Below are 16,872 nucleotides of genomic sequence, written 5' to 3' on the forward strand. Positions count from 1 at the left end.
TCAAAAAGTTGTTCTTTAATCCCAATTATCCGACATATTTGATTTTACGGCATTGCCCCAGTTCCGAATATGCCGGATAATCAGAATATTACTCTACTTTATATTTTATGAATTTTAATTTAAATCTGAGCTGCATCGAGAATTCAAGATCATGCAATAAACGTTGTTACCTTTTGCAATTGACACTTTTTATTTGTTAAATAATCTGTCCCGCGAGGTTCGTTAGTGCTAACAATTTGCACCGAGTCAAAGAATCTTGGTGCACCCTTTCTTCCGTTGATCCTATTCAGATGCAAGAAGAAATAAATTTCTCACGTGCAGATACACAGTCTAACCGCCAACGTATACTACACGTACGTGGTATCTGTATTACTATCATGAATACTGTCGCCAGGGCTGCCCCAACCATTGTATGAATTCGCTCTGTGACCACAGTCAGAGCTACGTTTCGCTGCATGGCAGGACATCCTGTATCTGTAATGGAAGGCAACCGACGAGTTCTCGGAGGATAGGAACCGGACCATGATTCCAACAGAACGGAATATCGCAAACTGTCAACAGCGGTACGTCTGTCTCTTGTCGACACCATTCACCGCACATTGCCATTCGTCTCGTTTTGGCCTGACCGATGTCAGTAACTCTGGAACACGTGTGAAAATCTAACGATGGAAGACATTTCGGTACTTTCTTATTCAATTTCGACGGAACACCGCTGGCAGATACATTGGAAATAATTTTGCAGAACTGCGGAGTCGAATATACATTTTTATGTGCATTTAGAATTTTTCTTGTGACTTTTCCTCTATAGAAGTTACACTAGCAGAAACCAGAATTTCTGAGCTATCAAAAGGATTATAATCGTACATAAATAAAAGTGTTGGCGTAACATTGTACAAATTTTGTAACGTTGATACATCGAAGCGAAGATCTAGAAGTTTTCATAGACTATTGTATAAATTCTACGCTCAAGCAGTTTGTGTCGACAAATAGTTTCGCGAAGCTGGAAACACAGGTCTGGCATTAAGAAGAACACGCTTAATATTTCACGTTTCTGCAAAGCATCTCCGAAACTCGACGATGCGGCTCCATTGTGAATTCGTAAAATTCTGCGCAACCGCGAATCCTCGTATGAATACTTCAAAATTTACGAGGTATTGTTCAGACCGCTGCCTCGCCACGGAAAGAATAATCTGTATTTCAGCGTTTTTTGCTCGTTAAGTGTTCCACAAATTGAAACGCACAAGGGAAAGTAGAATTGTTGAAACTAATTAAACATTTCCTGGGAGCAATTGGCTAACAATGTTGTTCGTATACTCGTTTTTCAGTTACATTCGTGTTTAATTAATATTAGCGTGCTTCGTGGATATTTGTTACTTGAAATCGAATATCATTGCGCAAAATAACTGTTTATTTTCGAGTACTGTTTGGATCAGTTTTAATCAGTTTTTAGCGGAAAATGCGCGATTCAAACGAAAAATACGGTAGTGTTGTAATTTTCTTTTTACGTTATTAATTATTTGCAAGAACAACGTAACGAAAATAGCACGATAATTAAATAAAATATGAACACAGTGGATATGTTACTTTCTATTTACTTTTAATGATTGTAAACTTCGCGTTACCATGCTGTTTTTATGAATTTCATCAGCTTATACTTCCCTTCTGTATTTCCGTATAATTCCCTGGTTCAAACGACTAACGAAGCGGCCGATCCACCGCATCGTGTGCAGGAATAAACGTCGATCCTTGATTACGTGGCGGAGGTGCAGCACGAGCGTATTGGGAAAAGGGCGGAACAAACGATTTTTCTGCGGAGAAAACGGACGGCCAGAAAGTGCCGCGCGGATAAGCAATTTCCGTGAAGGTTCAGCTTCCAATTCTTGGCGTTTCCGGACACTTTTCTGGGAAGGCTCATGGGATGTTTTTAATGAACGTATTTCGAAGCTTCGATCCGGTGGAAATGGAACGTGAAAGGAAGCGTGTACCGGAATTTTTGATTTTATGAAATAACAATTGTCTCTTCGCTACGTTCCCATTTTCTTTTCTTACATCGATCCTACCGGAAGTTTGTTCGAAAATGGGGTGAAACATATTGGAAAAAATAAAGGGTAAATTAGAAATGCTTTTCGTAATGAACAAACCAGGTCAATTATAATTATAAATAAAATGGGTGGCTCTGAATATAAGGGGTAGTTTCTTGAAGTTCTTTTCTTACATCGATCCTACCGGAATTCTGTTCGAAAATGGGGTGAAACATAGTCATATTGAAAAAAATAAAGGGTAAATTAGAAATGCTTTTCGTAATGAACAAACCAGGTCAATTATAATTATAAATAAAATGGGTGGCTCTGAATATAAAAGTTAGTTTCTTGAAGTTCTTTTCTTACATCGATTCTATCGGAATTCTGTTCGAAAATGGGGTGAAACATAGTCATATTGGAAAAAATAAGGGATAAATTAGAAATGCCTTTCATAATGAACAAAACTGATAAATTGTGATTATAAATAAAATGGATGTCTCTGAATATTTTTGAAGTCCATAAGTAACAGCATCGAAATACAATATATTTTTTAGGTTGAATTTATATAGTACACGCAATATTTCGCGTAGATATTTTTGCAATACTTTGTGATTTAAAACCTTCCAATTTTAAAAATATAAGGTCGTAAATAAAATCCTACTTATGTGGGCCATGGATTCCTAGTTGTTTTTTATAATCCGACTGTTCACGATGTTGACTAGTAAATAGATAAGAGGGTTCGACGAGGCGTTCACGAAAAACGTCGCCCCCGAACCGCGCGCGTGAACGTGAATTAATCGATGTGGTAAAGTTTGTTTCTAACTCGATAATTAATTTGTTCCCATCGGTATATTTCGGCGGCGACACGTTAAAAGTGAGCACGAACGCGTTCAAACGAACCGTCTAGACAGTCCGCAATCGATCAACCCCACTTCAGAGAAATCTCACCGTGAAAACGACGTCGCGTGAACCGCGTGACGTGTGCGTGCGAAATTGTGCGCACAACTCGACGCCTCGAAAACACCAGCGCTCGGGGGCTGCCGTCGACGCAGCCCCGAACTATTCTTCATCGGGTGTTTTATCCGACCGGATACATTTACTAATTAAAATGCGCCGCTCGAGGAGCTCGCGGTGGTTCGCCGCTCCGTTTTCGCCATTTCTCGCCGCCGCCTGGACAAGAAAATTACAGAACCGCCGGTGACATTGAGACTTCCATCGGGACGCGGGAACCGAGGACACGTCCGGTGAAAGCTGAATGGGGAAAAAGAGCGACGAACATTATGTTAGCTCGAAGGGGGCGACAACGACGGGGGAAAGAGACAGAGGAGGGGGAGGCCAGGTAGAGAAAAGGAAAGAGCTCAAGGAACGACGAGGGTGACACACTACATCGATCGCACCTGAAAACACCCCCTCTCCTACTGTCGCGGATTTGTCGCGAACGTTTCTTTGCTTATCGTCTACTTTCTCTCCACCCTTCATTTTTTTTCTTGCAAACCCGCGCCGCCGAGGGAATCGCGCGAAACTGTCTGTGATCCTCTTAGCATCGGTTATACGCACGCTAAAAGTCTTGCCTCGATGACTCGTACAACCCAATGCGATGATTCTTCCACTACGAATACATTGAGAGTGCAGAATACACTTTTTTATTGCGGGGAGGAAGACAGAACGACGCTCGAAAGAATCGTACTGGGTCAGACGTTTCAAGTCTTGATATAGGAACGTCACACTGTCAACTGACTTCGAGATCATTCTGAATTCAAATAAAAGCAGCGTGATTTCAAGCTTTGCATTTGAAAATTTGTATTACGCATAGCAAAATAAAATACGTGACTCTGTAAAGGGATGGTTTCTCCCTGGAAGTCAAAATTAGCAACAATGAAATATAGTTAACTTGAATCACTAAATATTTGTAGACAGTTTCGTTAAAATCGGTGTCTGATATCGCAATGTCCTCTTGTAAGACAAAATTACTCGACACTGTTCGCATGCACGCCGTGTCACATCCCCCTTAAGGGGGTAGTCTGGTCTACACAGCGCAGATTTAAACCTTCTTTGCGTATCAGTTTAAAAGGGAGGTTTTAACTTATCGATTTCAAATTCTGTACACGTGTATGTAAATACTTCTAGCATTTGCATAAATGTTTTCAAACATCTATGATTGTTCATTCTCGAATTACACATTATTGCATCGAAGAAAAGACGTTGTTCGATGATGTTTCAGTTTCAAAATTGTGAAATTTCTAACCTCCTAAAAGCTTCCATATTTTACAGGAGTGTATATATTTACATATGAAATAAAATGTTCTTCTCTGTAATTAATATGTATAGCAAATACTCGATATTAAATGTATAGTAAGGTATAATGTACAGCAGAGATGAAACATGCTAATCGTATCGAGTGTTTTAGTTTCAACAATATGTTTACCAATTTTCTCTATACCTGAAAGAAGAAAATCGATGTCACCAATGAAATAATTTCAATTTCAACGACTTCTCTTAATATTTATAACAAATACTCGATATTAAACGTATAATAGGGTATAATGTATAGCAGGGACAAAGAAAGATGCTAATCGTATTATGTGTTTTAATTTTAACAATATGTTTACCAATACACATTCTCTGTAACCTGAAAGAAGAAAATCGATGTCAATAATTTCCAATTCGACGACTATGGACTCACGTGAAAGGTTAAAGGTTCGACTATATTTAGAACGGTCTGTATTTACGAAGCAACAGGAACCCGAGCCGCAGACATTAATTATCGCGAAACAACCCTTCGTATGCGAGAGGCAACCGATCAAAAACACGGTTAACTGTCTGCACATGGTAAGATCGTCGCGACGGCGTGAAAGATGCCGCCATGGAAGCGAACCAGAAGCGATAAAGTGAGACGTGTGTAACCCAAGCGACGCGGGGTGGCCGCACTGCGCGCCCAATGAATATGAAACAGTCATTAGCGCACCAATCCGGAATCACTTAGGTACGTGCAGCAGACAGTAAACAGAAAAGCAAGTGTGGAAGTTGTTAGTACATTGAAATGCATTGCCTGGAGACCATTCTGAACCTTAAAGCCGCCTAGTCTCGCGGTTATCATATTTTAGAAATTCGAGCAGCCCTGGAACCGGGAACGTCGTGCCGCTAACAGTAACTTGACGGTTTCTTGAACGAGAAACCCGACTTAATTCGATTCTGCTAACGCTATGTTACGTTCGTACCATTTACTGCATACTTTATTAACATAGATCCGAAAGGCGAGGAAATAAATAAAAGTGTTTTTACCTGTCCTTCTGTTATTTGAAAAATGAAAAATTCTGCGCATTGTGACCTAGGGAACAAACAGTAGGACCTATCCATCTGTTAAAAAATCGTTCGTTCAGAAACTGTCGAGCTACCCGGTTGAAACGTGGCGGTGTATCGTCATCCATAAACCACGCGTGACGTACAACGTCTAATAGAACTTCTTCCAATAAATCATGCAATTGATTACCGAAGAAATAGAAACAAAATCGACCTGTAAAACATCCACCTGGGAATATAGCTTGAATTACATTATCGTGAATTATTCTTACTTATTTGCACTGATTTATTATTGATAATTTAGTTAAATAACCTGTGTATTTTCTCCAAAATAAATTGATACTCCACCGTCGAGGAAATGCAGTAACTTTCGAGGATTTCGGAAATAAGGGAGAGAGTGATAGGATAGGGCAAGGTTTAGGAAGTTTCGTAGAGGACACGAAGGCTAGGATGACGCAGGGTTCATAGGCTACGGATAAGTGTCAGGGAGTGGGTGACGCAGTGTTTGCAGGTGAGATGTCACACGTAGATTAGGATTTGGGTAAGTTACACACAACACTGACTAAAAATAGGGGTAGATCAGCGACTACGGATTTTGTAGACTGTGAGATTTTGCATATAACTACTATGCAAATTACTGGAATATTTAGCTATATCTAGAATCATTGAGTAAAATATTACTGTTACATTTACAAATATAAATTTTACCTTTCTGACAATGTCATCTGATTGATTTCTTTTCTGAGCATTAGAAGTTGTTTCCCCAAGATATGGTTCTAATTGTCTAAAAGGTATTGGTAAATAAATACACTGAGTAAAAAATTTTCTCAGCTATATGTTATTCATATTTTGTAACCTGTATCAATTTTGTTCTACAATCTGCAATGAAAATATAACAAGAGAAATTTTTAAACGTTTTGAAAGTGTAAAATTATTTTCATAAATCGTTATATGCCTGAAAGTACAGACAAATATTTTTTCCTTTACTAGTGAAAGCATTGAACGTTAATACCAAGAAAGTTATATCAATGAAAGGAGCTTCGAGTTTCGTCTCGACGCCAAACTTAGAAATTTAAGTTGCGCGTGGCACGCAATCGTTGTCTGGCTGTAAAGATACAAAACGAAAATGGACTGTCGCGCATACATTATACGAATCGCCTTAATTTATTACCGAATTACGTGCGATTTAAATGCTCCGCGCCGATCACGCGTGCATACGTATGTGCGTGGTAGCTAGGTCGAGAATCGATTTCCGCAAACTGCCAACAATGCACGTGCACAAATTCGTAATCGAAGCGTCCACGTGAAAAGAATATTCTGGGACATGAATTTTTCGACATTTTTTTTTTTTTTTTTTTTTTGAAAAAGTAAGGAAACAAACAAACTGACAGCCGATTTTCGAAATACAGGAAAACGCTCGTCAAAGAGTGAATCAACGCGTAAAGTAACTCTATCCTTCCGGTTCCAATACTTGCTTAAAAACATTATATATTTTTTCTGTCAATTATGTAGTAGCTTGTAAATTTATTATTTTATTATTCGTCGACATTTTAAAAAATTGTTTCGCACAGTTTCGATTTACTTTTAAACAAGGAATCGCATTACGCCTGATTGTGCCTTCAATCGTCGCCCACTCTGTATATTTAATATTATCAAGCCGCGTGACTTCACGCGCTGAAGCTGACGTTGTAAGCTAGTTACCACAAGGCGAGTTGCTAAATTTGCATGAAATATGATCATACACCTATGACGTACACCTTCCCCGCTGCATAAAACATTTTGACGAGAGTCGTAGCTCTTTTCGCAACACCGTCCATTTGCATCGAATGATGCGTCCTGAACTGTTCCCTATCGCTTAAGAAGGACACCTACGCGTATATGCATTTATGCGATCAGATTACGCCACGCAAAATAATGGTTTGGTGGTGTTAGAAAAATTTGATTCGACTCTCAAAAGTGTGCGTCCATATTTAACATTTGGGCGTATAAATACTAGAGGATGTATAAAATATTCAATGCACTTGAATATTTAAAACTAATATCAGGAGATGCATAGTAAATAGTAGGTAAAAAAATAACAAATATTTTAAAAAGACAGTTATCAGTTAGAATATTTGAAGTGTTTGTACCAAAGTTAAGTTAAATCCTTGAAAATAGAGGATATAGAAAATATTCAATGCAATAGGATATTCAAAACTAATACCAGAAGATGCATAGTAAATAGTGGGTAAAAAAATAACAAATATTTTAAAAAGACTATCTCCCATGTTAAGTGTTATTTTAAAGGGCTCAGTTATCAGTTAGAATATTTGAAGTGTTTGTACCAAAGTTAAGTTAAATCCTTGAAAATAGAGGATATAGAAAATATTCAATGCAATAGGATATTCGAAACTAATACCAGGAGATGCATAGTAAATAGTGGGTAAAAAAATAAGAAATATTTTAAGAAGACTATCTCCTATATTAAGTGTTATTTTAAAGTTATCAGTTAGAATATTTGAAGTGTTTGTGCCAAAGTTAAGTTAAATCCTTGGAAATATAATTTGTAAATTCTTACCTCGACGGTTGAGTAGCGGATTTGTTGAGAAAACAGGGATGACCACGACGATCGGGAGTCTAATTTGCATGCCAAGTGTACCGGAACCTCGTGAACTTGGAAGCGCTTGTTAGGTAGCGGGTGGTAGCATCCTGATGAGCGTGCCAATACTTGGTAAGCTTTAGTGCCAGTCGTTGGAAATCTTTGGCGTTAGGGCAATCAGTCCAAGAGAATTTCGCCACCACATGCGCTTAAGATCGAACTCCGATAGTTTCGATCGATCAAAATAAATTCTACTCGTTTATTGAGAAGGAAACTCTTTTAAACACCTATTATTGTAAACGATTTAATCTACTTTGTCCTATCACATATTACGTAATTGATACTGATCATCAGCAATTTGCACCAAGAGCTATTGGCAATGATAAAACAACCACAAAAAATTTTCGGTTGGTCGAATGTAACCGAAAAAATATTTCCGTCATCGATAACGGTTGTGAGCAACATACAGTAATAAATTTCATTCATTAATAATGGTTATCGGCAACGAAAACAAATTTCGGTCATAAATAATGATCATCGTGTAACCAAAAGCTTAGAAATCGATAGTTTTTAGTCGTGTTGCTTTCCGAAAGATTTGCTTCGAACTTGCATTAAACGACCTTTTTTAAAATTTAAATAATTCAGATCACGTTCTTAAGATAGAAGCTTGTATTAATATTAAAATTTCGATTATAGTTTCGAGTCTTTCTCTTAAAAATTGCCTATCTGTAGGTAAACGATCGACATAGAGAGGAGAACAAATATCCTGACACGTAAAGCACTGATTTGCCAGATAACTTTATTGGGAATTCGATCGAATGGAATAAAAAGCTCTGCTTGTGTATTCGTCTCACCCGTGCACTGGCCATAATAGAGTGCATTAGAGAATAACCACGTGGAAAATGTTTTACCAAACCGAATAGTAACATCCGTTCGAGCATGGAAAGTAGGGAGGGCAAGATTCAAATGTATCTTCGCTCGAGTTCCTAACACTTCCATCACGCTTGTGCGTGTTACAGACAATGTACTATGTACCATGTACATGTATATTTTCCAACTTCCACGGTAAATTCCCACTCGGTGTGCGCAGAGTGTGTGTTCGTGTCTTCTGGTACCAGCGCGGGTGTCATCGTCGTAAAATGAGCCGTAAAGTCTGTAGCATAACTAACTTAGTTTTCTATATCGTTCTTGTTTCCCCTGCTGTCGACGACATCGTACGTCGTTGAATAATTATGACCGGAGGAAAAGGAAATTCAAGAGTATTGCTCCGAACACCACGATTTGTTGTGAAAAAGGAGCTCTGATTGAAATAAATATAATGCAACTCTGATTAGACACAGAAACAAAATGAAAGAATGTGATTATTAATCTTGACGCTTCGATCGTTGGTTTCGACCCTCTTGAAAGGAAAAATTAATTACTTTGAGCTTAACAAAATACAGGATTTGATGAGCCCAACGTGTATCAGAATTGTGATACTTTTGTAACAATAGTATTATATTAATTTTTATTTTATAGGGAGTCTAAAATCAATAGTCGAAACGTCAGGATTGGAAATTACTAAATATATTCTCCCTTTTTGGCTATGTGACTGTGCATGGCAAATTATTCAATCAAAAGCAATCTTTACAGTCGGTGGCCAGCTATGTAAATACTCGCGTTTTATAAATAAAATTCGTTGAGATTTTGTTTCTTTCGTTACCATAGATTAACGAAAACCTGTCTGGCGACGACGAACGGATTCAGCTGCCTCAGAGGATGGGACGAGGAGTTGATTAAGCTGCCTCAGGTGCAAATTGAGCTACCTAAGGAGCTAATTATGCTACCTCAAGAGCTAATTAAGCTGTCTGAGGGCCAGATTCAGCCGCCTTGCTAAAAAAAATGAGCAACTGATTAAGCTGTCTCAAAAAACAACACTCTGCCGTAACTAAAAAGTGGATGAAGTTCTGTTGTCACGTTCACTTGAGCTTTGAAGACTGGCTATACTAACTTTTGAGCCATGCTTCGATTCGTTCGTAGTTCGAACTCAGAATTCAATTTACTGCTATATTTATTATTATTACAGTATTACCGTGTTACGTATTGATTTTTACAGAAAATGAAGAGACAAGGTAAGGGTATATGAGCGTTAATTAATATTGTGCTTTTCTGTTTGTTGGTAGGTGGATACACCAGATAGCGTATTGCAGAGTGGATTGGGTCTAGGACCAGACATGGGAAACACGATTCTACGTTCCATGGTAGATCCAAGGGATTACGACCGATTAAGATACCTGCAGATGAACGGTGGACAACCAAACAGCTTCGAAGAAACTATACACAGGGTATGATTACGATAATAAATGAAAATAGAGTGGGAGACATTGTTATTAGACATTGCATAGAGAAAGCAGCGTGTCTGAACAAAACTGGAGGATACAATTAATTTGAGGTGTACGATATAGTATGTTGTTTAGAAAGTAAACCTGTCCTGTATTATTAATCAAATTTCTCTGCTCTTTTTAATCATTTTTATTTGAAGTCAATAAAAATATCAAATTGACTTCTTTATATTTGAAACTTCTTTTCTTTCTTCGTGTTTTACTTCACCTGCCAAAAATTTTAATTTATTTTTTGTTATCTATGAAAGACAAAAAGTAGTGGACTGTTTGCCTAAATAAGAAAACTGTTAGCAGTTTCTTCCGTATTGCAAGGTTCCTTTATTTATATTTATTTGGTGCACGATGTTTTGAAAATCCGAACATACTATTTGTTCTCATTTTTAAACCGTTGATCAATGCAATTGAGTGGGTTCACTGTTCTTCGTATTTTGCAGCTGAAAGTTCAAGAGGCACTGAGGAAGAAAGAGAGATTTCACAAAGAACACGAAGAGGTGAGTGCAACTCAAATTAAAGTTCACCCTCCTTTATTGTAATTAACTAATTAAATTTTATTTATACGAACGATAAAGGGAAGAGCATGGGACATATTTATAAACAAATTTTACGGTTACAGTGCAATGAACGAAGCCAATTTAATTACCGATCCTAATTGTTTATCAGAACATTATTTATCAGAAACAGAACGTGTATTTAAAGAAGAATACAATGTGTTTCTAAAACAATTCTAGAAAGTTAGGAAAATAATATTGCCCAACGCATTCTGTACATTTTTATTTTTAATATTTCGAATACATTACTTCTGATGGAAAAGAAACATGACTCAGCGACTCGTAGAGAAGAATCATATTTGCACGCAAGGTTCCGGGACGATAAAAAGCACAGTTCCGTCAAATTATGGCACGAGACCGAATTACAACGACCTTTTAATATGTACTTATGTAATAATAAATAATGATATAACTGACATATCTGCAATCACGCACATATGAATACGGAAGCAAATATATTACCCTTAGAATATTCATTGCACCTACATTATACGTGGAACGTGTACATTGGATATTTAATACACCTGATAACGTGCATGACGTGTGTCCAGTAAATCATGTGACTGTCAAGAAGGTAATTTCTCGTGAAACTGCAAGATATATGTAGAACGCGCTGTTCCTGTATTAATGGCGTAGTTACGAAAAACAGTGTCCGATGTACAATTGCTATAAAATAATATTGTTTTTGTTATTCATTTACCAAATCTTTCGATTTTTGAATTTGTTAAATACTTGCAGTGCTTGTAATAATTCCAGGATAAATTCTCCAATTTTATTCCGATCAACTGAAGCTATTTCCCCACTGTTGCTTCGTCCGAACCCACTCTCGTCGCTTCCCATTCTCTGTCTTTCACAGTTTATAACCAGCGAGTGTTATTTACGAACATATTACACCGGGACAAAGATTTTTCAGTTTATCGGGTGGTCCTCGCGTTACGCGTTCTCCTTCAGTTTATGTCATTGTCAAGAATTCGCGCGTGTCGTAAAATTGACAGTTTCCTTTCGTACACGGTCATCGCGATAAGAAAGAACCTATTTCGATTAAACCAATCTGTGCCTCGGCTCGTTTATTTCCCTCCTTCAATTCTCTTGTGCATTCCCTGGATCATCGACAAGCCCCTTCTCGTCGTTCGACCAATATTGGCTCTGTGAACGAATGGTTTTATCCGATACAAAGATCCCCCTTGCTCCACAACCCTCCAATCCGCTACTCGACAAAATTCTCACAGGATGAAATTTGCATGTGAGCGCTATCACTTCGCTCCCGTTCTCCTACTCTCTTATACTTTCTTCTTCAGTGCTTTTCGACAGTTGCTTAGCTCCCTCTCTCTCTCTTTCGTTCTCTGTCCATTGACTGTCTGTCTTCCACTATCTCGATACCTCTTATTATGCAAAGTAGTCGGATCGGGACGATATCATCATAATCGTCAATGTGTACTGCGACGTTACGTCGTGAATTTCTTATGCACAATCGCAGTGTTGCCGGAAGCGTTTCTGCGCTCTTCTTATTTGCTATGGAAGGCTATTTCCTCGTTTCCCCCGATCTCTTTCTTTTCGTCGCCGGTGCGTGTAATTTCTGCACGAAACGCACAATTATTTTATTTTCAACTTCAATATCTTTCGTGGAATTTAATTTTAATCGTACTTAAAATACGATACATTGCAAATTACAGAATTCACAATGTTATGTCACGCTTGTGATCCATTTAAACTTAGCATGTGAGCCAAAGTCACATCTCCACCTAGCTTGTCTTATGTGACAATTAACATCAGAATGTTACGTCACACTTGAGATCTACTCCTCTTCCTCCTATGTCACAAGTTGTCACATTTGAAATACTCAAAAATACTTATAGACATCGCCTTAGTATGTCAGCCAAAGTTACATTTCTCTCTAACTCGTTTTATGTGACAATTAACATCACAATGTTATGTCACACTTGAGATCCACCCCTCTTCCTCTTGTGTCACAAGTTATCACATTTTAAACCTACAAAAACACTTATACACCTCGCATAAAGCTAGTATATTAGCCAAAGTCACATCATTACCTAGCTCGTTTTATGTGACAATTAATATCACAATGTTGCGTCATACTTGAGATCCACCCATCTTCCTCCTATGTCACAACTTGTCACATTTGAAACATACAAAAATACTTATACACCTCGCCTTAAACTTAGTATGTGAGGCAAAGTCACACCTCCAACTAGCTTATTTTATATGACAATTAACATCACAATATTACGTCACATTTAAGATCCACCCCTCTTACCAAAGTCACATCTCCATCTAGCTCGTTTTATGTGACAATTAACATCACAATGTTACGTCTCACTTGAGATCCACTCCTCTTACCAAAGTCACATCTCCACCTAGCTTGTTGTATGTGATAATTAACATCACAATATTACGTCACACTTGAGATCCACCCCTCCTCCTTCCGTGTCACAAGTTGTCACATTTGAAACATACAAAAATACTTATACACCTAACATAAAGCTAGTATGTTAGCCAAAGTCACACCTCCACCTAGCTTGTTTTATGTAACAATTAACATCACAATGTTACGTCTCACTTGAGATCCACCCCTCTTGCCAAAGTCACATCTCCATCTAGCTCGTTTTATGTGACAATTAACATCACAATATTACGTCACACTTGAGATCCAGCCCTCTTCTTTCTATGTCACAAGTTGTCACATTTGAAATATACAAAAATACTGACAGACCGCGCCTTCAGCTTAGTATGTGAACCAAAGTCAGCTCGTTTTGAAGGAAATTGGCGATCCCAATGTTGTAACTTAAAATGTATTCGCTACGTTTTGTCCACCCATCGCGTACAATGTGACTTCGTTGTTCGAAAACTAGGAAACGGAGCAAAGAACGAACAAAGGATTGTTCGTTTCGCGGTAATTACGAACGAGTTTCGAGTGTTAATTATGCGAAACTACCGATCCGGCGCGCGCGATGCGGGGAAAGTTTGTCCTTTGAAAAAATTTAAGGGAGCAGAAGGGGTTTCAAAAAAATTGGTCAAAACTGGCTATTCCGGCCGGAGGCTAGTCAGCGAGGCAGAAAAAGGGCGAAAGAAATAAAGCGAAGAGTTCCCTTTGAGGCTGCGAGCAATATGTAAATAAAGGTCGGTATCCGTGTAAAAGTTTTAGTGTCACTTCCTCCTCCTCGGGTTTACTACTCCCCGGAGGGAGCCACCTTTCTTTCCTCTCTATTCTTTACCTTCTATTTTCGCCACTAGCCGGTTGACTTCTCTTTTGCGCAAGAAACTGCAGAATCATCCCGCGGGCGACCACTTCACCATCCACCCACGGCATCGTCCTTTCCTTCCAAGGCATTGAAATGAATGGGAAATGAACCTGCGATTCTTTTATTTCCTGTCAACATAATTACTGTCAGAAATTAATAGCCGAGGCTGCTTCATCGATTCCAAGAATTCTCAAGAATCGTGCAATCAATGTACGTATACAGGGTGTTCGGCCACCCCTGGGAAAAATTTCAATGGGAGATTCTAGAGGTCAAAATAAAACGAAAATTAAGAATACCAATTTGTTGATGGAGTCTTTGTTAAAAAGTTATTAAGGTTTAAACTTCCGCCCGTACTGAATTTTTTTCTCGAAACTGCGCAGGATTTCGGGGGTATGTCTATTTACCAAAAATTATTGCAATTAACCCTCGCAACCGAAAATAATTTTTCCAGAACGATTTGAAATTTTTAAATTTAATTGCTAATAACTTTTTAACGAAGTCTCAATCAAAAAATTGATATTCTTGATTTTCGTCTTATTTTGGTCTCTAGTATATTCCATTAAAATTGTTCAGAGTTGGCCGAACACCCTGTATATCTATATTAAACTCAGATATTTTTAGCCATTACATAATAACGTTTAACACTCTCAGTGGCTGGTATTCCTTTTTAAGAAAACAATGTTTCGTAGGGATATTCAATTCCTATTTATGTTGTATTTAATACACGATGGTTAAATGCCCTAATTTATTCCATTGTTATGCGAGATTTCGGCTTTAATCTGGTGCCTGTAGGTAATACCTCTAGAGGGCTGTTTGCTTAAATCTGTTCCCACAGATCCATTAAGCAAATGTCTCCGTTATATGGGAATCAATTGTAACATCTGATCGCGTCTGGGGTAAGATTTGCTGAATCTGCCTTACGGTTAAACCTGCTAGGACCCTAAGACGACACCCCTTTTCCTTCAAGATCGCCTGCTTCGACGAAAAACTTGTTTAAAGAAGAAATACACCGGTTCCTATCTGCTAAAATCGTTATTTATATTATTATATGTCTTGGTTACCTTGCCTACCAGTGTTATTACTAATTTTTCCAGCAAGAATGCTTTCACACTTTCCGAATTTTGGAATTTGTATATAATCAGAAATATTTTTATTCCATTTGCTCTAATATTATTTTTTTAGCTTTAATTTCCATTCCCTCTAACCTTTCCAAATTAATCAGTGAAGAGAAGACTGACCAAGACTAAGATTAATAAATGTTTTCTCTTCGTGTACTTCACGAGATCTTCGATGATAATAATAATAGCATATTCGTCGTTACAGATTATTTAATAGCGTAATCGCGTTTACGAGTGAACGTTCATTTACGCCCCCATTATTGTTCTCTTTCAGATACTGAGGGACATCCGGCAAGGCTTAATGCAGCTTGGACGAGACGGACGGGGTCAGCTCCCTGGAGGTGAGTACATCGAGAAGCAACCTCTAAGCTAGTTGTCACCTTGTCTCTCCGTCTCCTCCAACCCGTTGTGCCATGTCCTTGGTCCTATCTTTGTGTACGTACTTCTGTTGCAATACGTGGATGTGTTTACTTTCGACAAAACCTACACGCGACAATCGACCTGAGAATCGACCCACTGCACGGGGCTTAGCGAAGACGCGCCCGTTTAATTCTGAGACACGTTTGGGTTAATTAACCCTAGATAATCTGACAGTTAGGGAATTTTAAATATAATTGAATTTAATTTTAAATTAACGCTGGAACGTTAACGCCAAAGTCGAGCGAACTCTAAATTAAAAATTAACGCCATCAGATGTCAAATGACAGGACGAAATAAGCAAGAATATGATTGTTCAAAGTGATAACGACACGTTGGTATTTTAAACATATGAAATATTACTAAAAGTGAATGTTAAATATAATACTTGAGACTTCGATAGCTTTCTATACTTTCTATGGAATCAATGCCTAATCCTATCAGTCCCGTGACTGCTCTACATAGATTGGTTACCCCTAATGCAAAAAAGTACGCTTTATCACGCCCTCGACAGATTTATTTCGAGTATATTTTTCCGATTCCTCTCCTCCCAGCTTTTTCCAGGAAACCTTGCCACTTCGGGATAGAATTGCCTTGTGGACAAGAATTTCTTAACAGGGAAAAGTTTCCACGGAAAAGTTTCGCTTTTGGATGGTATTATACTGAATCGTTGAGAGGAAATGTGATCGCCTTTATGGAGAATGTTCGTCGATATATTTTAAACTTTCCTGTTATGGTCCTCGAAGCATTATAATACTATTGTTTATTTAATAGCATATTAATCGTTCTTGGGTGTAGCAATAATGATTCTGCAAATGCTGACATATAATCTATTTATCAAAACTCAACGATATATTACAAATAGACAATTTTCAGAAAATATATATGATTGTATTTTGTAAGATACGCTGTTAGTTTGAACATACAACAAAACAAATTTATATGGAATAAAAAAAAAGGAAACAATATTCACTATATGTAGATAGAAGCTCAATGGAGTTAACTGGGCAGTCGTTGAATTTTCGAGATATTTCAGGCAAGACAAGGAAAGGAGTTTAAATGCTGCAGAACTACAACCTGGGAATAAGTCCTCTTTATTTTAGAGTTCTGACGCGAACCATAACGGATTAATGAAGACTAAATTATTAGATAACGTTATTACAGAATCCCTTTCATAAAACTAACGTCGACAAAATACACAAAAAGATATATTACCGTTCATAAATATTAGCCCACCCTTAAAAAGCAC

General features: G+C 37.9%; 1 protein-coding gene across 4 annotated transcripts in view; it reads left to right on the forward strand.

The window, feature by feature from the left end:
* LOC143341766 (uncharacterized) overlaps window positions 1-16,872 on the forward strand; it is a 392,615-nt gene that overhangs the window by 355,770 nt on the left and 19,973 nt on the right. For all 4 annotated transcript variants that reach the window (XR_013079675.1, XM_076764924.1, XM_076764926.1 and 1 more), the window contains exons 6-8: window positions 10,062-10,223; window positions 10,715-10,771; window positions 15,481-15,547. Coding sequence is in view for 3 of the 4 variants with exons in the window: in XM_076764924.1 (XP_076621039.1) it covers window positions 10,062-10,223; window positions 10,715-10,771; window positions 15,481-15,547 (286 nt within the window). In the remaining variant the exon portion in view is untranslated. The remainder of the gene's footprint in view (window positions 1-10,061; window positions 10,224-10,714; window positions 10,772-15,480; window positions 15,548-16,872) is intronic.

Source organism: Colletes latitarsis, chromosome 5 (genome assembly GCF_051014445.1).
Source record: "Colletes latitarsis isolate SP2378_abdomen chromosome 5, iyColLati1, whole genome shotgun sequence".
Classification (NCBI taxonomy): Eukaryota; Metazoa; Arthropoda; class Insecta; order Hymenoptera; family Colletidae; genus Colletes; species Colletes latitarsis.